Genomic DNA, 6,000 nt, shown 5'->3' with positions numbered 1-6,000 from the left:
CAACCAAGACCAAAACCACCCCCATAATTCCCTCCCTTAAGCTTTGAAAAATCCCGGTTTCTGATTGGTCCTCTTGTCAGGTGTTTTTGGTTCCTTTGTTAACTTACAGGTAAAAGAAACATTAACCTTAGCTATCTGTATTATGCCAGGCTAACGCAGATTTTCTTCTGCTATGTAGACATACCAATGTTGCCAAACCTAAAGCCACTGGGAGTCTGTAATGGGTCACCGCCAGGGCAGTGGTGTTTTTGATCATCTCCAGGTCCTACGTTACCAGTACTGGCTGCCGTAATAACTAGATCTTGGTATCTTCTAGAGAAATAGGATGTTGTTTCCTTTATATTTGGGCACATTTTTACTCCATTATCCTCCAGTTACTTGCAAAACTACTGGTTCGCTTATTTGCCTTCTTAATTTCCCCAGTGCATATATCATTTCTGGTACATTACCTATTTCTCTTCTCTTCTCTTAGACACGACCTTTGAAAACAAGTATACAGGTTGAATGAAGAGAAGCAGCATCTGTTAAATTTCTGGAGCAAGGGTGTTCCAGTTATGGTTTGCAGGGAGCCCCATTGCTTTCAACTGTCTTGTTCTTCTGGATAAATTGCAATAGCAAACTTGAAATAGCACTGCCATTCTGATCTTGAGCCCATGTTCCTTTGCTGCCCCATGCAAGGTCAGTCTAATTCCTCTAAATTCTCAAAAAAAAAAAAAAAAAAAAAAAAAAAAAAAGAGCAATCTGCTATTTCCTCTGAGAGGCTGCCAGTCAAAGCAGGATTTGAAACTCAGGAAAACACACTGAGAACTCAAAAAAGAAAGAGATGGGAGGTGATGTTGAGAAGTAATAAGAGTAAGAAACGGCATTAGTTACAGGACAACCAGCTCTAGCAGTGTCAATATGAAATATCAGCAAAATCAGACACTAATCTAAAAGATGGCAACTAAAAGCCATATTTTAAGGGCCTCAAAGAACAATGACAGAACCATCTACAACTTTTTAAAAGTTAAATTTAAAGAGACATTGTCAGATACTCTAGGCCTCGTGCTGTTTGTTTGTTTTTCTGTTGCTATATATTTTGCAAACATTTACAAAACCCAATCTTAAATGGAAACAGTTTCCATGACTTTCTTAAATATAAATGAAAATATGCTGATTTAGATTTAAAGATCATCCTTCTGTATTGTGAGTGCAGGGAAACTAGAAAGTGAAACCAACTAGGAACAAAATCCTGTTATGTGAAGTCTAGTTTCATGATCCAAGCCAAAAGCATTGAAAAAAGTAAACCTCAGAAAGGATACAGTAATCCAGGCCCTGATCCATGAGTGCACCTTTATGCCTGCATAGAATCCACCTGAAGACAATTAACTTCCACACAGATGCAGGAGTCCTGTTATAGAATTGCAACCTTAGGCCCCAGATTCTTTTAGTTTTAATAATTTAGGATGATAGTTATTATTTGTATGTTGACTGCACAATCATATAAAGAATCCTAAACCAGAATGTTTCTAACAGGTGTTGGGTTTTTTTGTGTGATTAAGCATGATGGTTTGTCTCATTTGCTTCATGCAACACCTCCATTTGTTTGGAAAAAGTTAACACAAAGGTTTTTTTTGTTTTTAAAAAACACCTTTAGATTTTAAATTGATTTTATTAGCATTAGCCATTATATAATCACTTGTTATACCAACAAGTACACATCTGAAGATATCTTAATATATTCAGCTTTACATCTCAGAGTAACACAGACCTACAACATTCAGTATTAATAATTTAAGCCCTGATAATCTGTAACCCTGTGCAGAGTCAGGCTCTTCATTAATTAAACACATAACACATAATTAAACACCTCTACCCAGATATAACGCTGTCCTTGGGAGCCAAAAAATTTCATCATGTTATAAGTGAAACCGCATTATATCGAACTTGCTTTGATCTGCCAGAGTGTGCAGCCCCACCCTCACCGGAGCACTGCTTTACCGCGTTATATCCAAATTTGTGTTATATTGGGTCATGTTATATCGGGGTAGAGATGTACTTTCTACTGGCTACAGGCCCTCAACCAAAGCCTACTAAAATCAGTTAAAGCCCTTCCATAGACTTACATGCACTTTAGATCAGGCCCAAAGAGTATACCACCCTAATAGGTCTATTAGGGTAGGATGGCTGGTCTATTGGGATAAAGTACCCAATTGGGACTTTAGATCTGGGATAAATTCTCAGATCAGCCACAGCCCTCCTGTGTGACCTTGGGCAGGTCACTTAATCTAACCAGTGCCTCTGATCCCAATCTCTAAAATGGAGGTAATACTTTCCTGTCTCACAGGGGGATATCCTGAAGAAAGAAGTCCATTAATGACTGTTGACATTCAAATACTACAGTGATGAAAGCAATATAAGTACTTAAATTGAAGTCAATGGACCATGCCTTATAGTGTTTGCAGAATTAAACTCAGACAATTTTTGTCCCAGGGATCTTGCAATCTGTAACCCTAGAACTGTACTTCCTCACATCTTAATACAATGCTTTTAACATTGTTCTTTGCAGTCCTCCAGCTTTATTTACTATTTTTTCCCCCAAAATATCACTCCGCCCAAATCTAGTTCAAGAGAAATAAAAAACTAAAGGGCTCTCCCACAATTTTTTCTTACTTTTTTTTTTTTTTTTTTTTTTTTTTACACACATCCAGTAATGACACTAATTGAAAAAAAAATATAAAATAGTCAAACATCAGCAAAAGCTTTTTTTGTATTATTTGCAACTCTTTTTCTGCACCTATTTCTTCTGTGACTTTTGGTTTGCTGGCATGGGTTGTGGTAGAAAACTGGTCTGACTTGCTTTTACAGGGAGCAGAACTGGGTCATTCCCACTCTCCTCAGCATGCTGTTCTCATATAGCCTACATTATTATAGGTGATGCACGAAAATCTGAGTTGTCTTTGCTATTAAAGCACCCCTTTTCTTTTTGTAGCTGTTGTCCTCTTGCTGATTTTCTTTACAGATTGATTGTAGAGCTTAATATTTTTCCTTGAAAGATGTCTCCCATTCTCCCATCCCCCACAAAGACAAAAATATAACATTTTCAAGCCAGTGCAAACTACTAGTGCCCCACGTGGGATTAGTAAAGCATTCACACAAGAGGGCAGAGCCTAAATAAAAACAGCTGCTATCTCTCTCCCCCTTTTTTTTTTTTTTTTTTTTACAGCTTAGCCAGGTGGGCCAAAAGTCACAGAGGTGGGTCAGTGCCTGAAGTCAGGCATCTAAAATGCACAAGCCAGGAATGATCTCGCAGGGGCTGGGCACCTGCAGCTCCCACTGGAGTCGTCGTCAGCAACAGCAGCAGAGAAAGGTGCTCAGCCTGCGAGGACATCTCCAGTTGCACTCCCTGCACACATCCTCCCTCTCTCTGCCTGCATGGGCTGGCCACTCTCCCGCTCGCGCTTCCTGCTGCCGCCGTTCTAAATCGATCGCGGAGCAACAGATAGGCGCCGGAATCGATGCCATCGCCGTTCCTCCCCTTCCCTTGTCCTCGCGTCTCCCCCGGACACCTGCAGGCCACCGCCCTAGCGCCAGGCCCCGCAGCAGCAGGGAACAGAGTCTCAGGTACCCGGCGCGAGCGCCCCGCTCCCCCTTCCTGTCCAGCGCCCCCTGCACCAAGCACGGGAAGGGGGAGATGCTGCTGCTGCATCCTAGGCTGAAACCCGCGTGCTCAGAAGCCCCCGCTATTGCTGCTGTCTTCAAGGCGCCTCTTGTCACCCTTTGCTTCCCTGGGGGTTGCGGGGGGAGACCTACCCGTCCCCCTCAGTGGGGTACAGGCTCCTAGGGGAGATAGCCCCCACACCTCTGCCTCCTCTTCTCACTTCTGCCTTTCAGAGCTAAACGTGGAGCCCCCTCCCAGTTTGCTAGCCGAGTTTGCAGCTAAAAGCAGCTGTTTCAGCTCAGCAAATAGAGGATGCTCGCGGTTCCTGCTCCTGTCCCGCTCTGCGTTGGCTTTAGGCGCTGGCGCCGTGTGGCGAAACGTATCAGGTTTTGGCAAGAGCCAAATGTGAAACGGACTCGCCCTGCGTGCTGGAAGTGACCCGCAATTCAGCCTACAACGCTTTTAAAGCTGTTCGTTTATTTCTTTGGAAAACAAACATTTGTCTGTACATTTCCTCCCCTCAGAGTAAACTTGAACTGTGCTTTTTCAAGAATATGCTAATAAAATAAGCGAGGTTTAATTGACAGCTGAGGTTTGCAAGAACTTGGAATCTTTTTAACACATTGTTGTCTGTGTTTTTTGTTTTTTACAAGCAGAAAGTTAATAAGCTATGGAACGTGAGTTTACTCCGCTGGAATGTCTCCTTCCCACTGGTATTGTACCTCTTCTTACTATTTAAATCTCTTTCAAGAGTTTTTACCCTGCAAATAAGCATATTTTGTGTGCACAACATTAAGAATTAGGTTCTTGGTTTGAAGGACAGCTTGATTATTATCTATTATTTTGAAAGGTTAATATAAGGCCTAACATTCCCCTTCATTTGTTGCCAGTAGAGCCAATTTGATGTTGTTGTGATGGGAATCATCCCTTGAGGTAAAGTGAGGGGGCACGTTGTGCAACTGGGGTACAAAGTTGTACCATATTAATTTAAAAAATGTGTTAAACAGATTGAGTTAAATTGGTGCAAGTGCCTGTGTACACACTCTTATTTTGGTTTAAGATAGGCCTATTTCAGTTTAACTTAAACTGAAATAAGAGTGTGCGCACACCTGAGTTTACACTGGATTAACTATATCCCTTTCAAATCATATTCTGTTAGCCTGAGGCCTTGGGTAAACTGCACCAATTTATGTTTATATTAGAAAGTTGCATTGGTTTCATTTAGATTTGCTTTTAAGCCGATTTAGTTTAACCAGTGCAAATTCCTGTGTAGACACTTATTTCAGTATATTTCAAACTGATTCCTAATCCATTTAAACTAAATGGAAATAAGATAAATGATTTGAGCCGTAAAAGTGTTTACACAAGGATTTGTACTGGCTTAACTAAATCAGTTTAAAACGCCACCTTTAGTTTAGTTGATAAAATTTTCATATGTAGACAAGGCCTAAAGCTGATGAGGAGGCTGGCCTGAGACGATATGTGGGATAGTTGAAATCTCCCATTATTACTGAGTTTTTTATTGTAATGGCTTCTCTAACCTTCCTGAGCATTTCACAGTCACTATCACCATCCTAGTCAGGTGGTGGGTAATATGTCCCTACTTCTGTAGTCTTCTTATTAGGGCATGGAATTACTATCCGTAGAGACTCAATGACACAGTTTGGTTCATTTAAGATTTTTACTTCATTTGATTCTACACTTCTTTTCACATGTAGTGCCACTCCCACACCAGCGCAACCTGTTCTGTCCTTCCGATATATTTTGTACCATCTCCCCTTCCCCCACAACTCCCCTCCAACTCACACAGTGGGCCTCACCTAGTTATCTCAGTGTAAAACTACAGTGCTTTGTCTTCACTAGGATTTTTTAGCAGGATAGCTAAGGTGCATTAGTCATCCTGAAATGGAAAACATTTATTTTGGCAGTGAAGGCATAGCAAATGGTGATATTTAAAATGTCAGTGGTAGGCATCAGTTAATGCTCCATTGCAATGAATGGGAGGGGGGAGGTACTCAGTGGGTTTCTCTGAGACACTCTGTCTCTACAGACAGTATTCCATTGTTTCACATTTGGGACGTTACTTAGGGGGCCTAGATCCTTTTTTAAAAATGAAAACTTAGATTCTGCGGCACAGCTGTGTGGCGTGAGGTAGATTGTATACATAACTGTTCAAGTGTGATACAGCAAATGCATGGGGCTCATAAGTTTGTCACATTACAGTTTGTGAACTCGTTTAAAAAGCAGCTCTGTTTTATTTTTCTAAAAGATCTAGGGACTTTTACAGTGTACCACCCTTTGTTTCCTTCCTATGGTTTGTTTATAACCTTTCTGTGTGGCTTGGTGACCTTGGTATTTTG

At 41.1% G+C, this 6,000-nt stretch overlaps 1 protein-coding gene across 4 annotated transcripts in view; it reads left to right on the top strand.

Annotated features, from left to right (window-relative positions):
• The first annotated feature begins 3,198 nt into the window (after window positions 1–3,198).
• Window positions 3,199–6,000, top strand: part of TPK1 (thiamin pyrophosphokinase 1) — a 512,817-nt gene continuing 510,015 nt past the window's right edge. For all 4 annotated transcript variants that reach the window (XM_075062600.1, XM_075062601.1, XM_075062602.1 and 1 more), the window contains exons 1-2: window positions 3,199–3,603; window positions 4,297–4,353. In XM_075062600.1, coding sequence (XP_074918701.1) covers window positions 4,311–4,353 — 43 coding nt within the window. In that variant the 5' untranslated portion in view covers window positions 3,199–3,603; window positions 4,297–4,310. The remainder of the gene's footprint in view (window positions 3,604–4,296; window positions 4,354–6,000) is intronic.

The sequence above is a fragment of the Chelonoidis abingdonii genome, chromosome 2, assembly GCF_003597395.2.
Source record: "Chelonoidis abingdonii isolate Lonesome George chromosome 2, CheloAbing_2.0, whole genome shotgun sequence".
In the NCBI taxonomy this organism is placed as follows: Eukaryota; Metazoa; Chordata; order Testudines; family Testudinidae; genus Chelonoidis; species Chelonoidis abingdonii.
The sequence above is the reverse complement of the archived record's forward strand: the minus strand, read 5'-3'. Positions and strand labels throughout refer to the sequence as shown.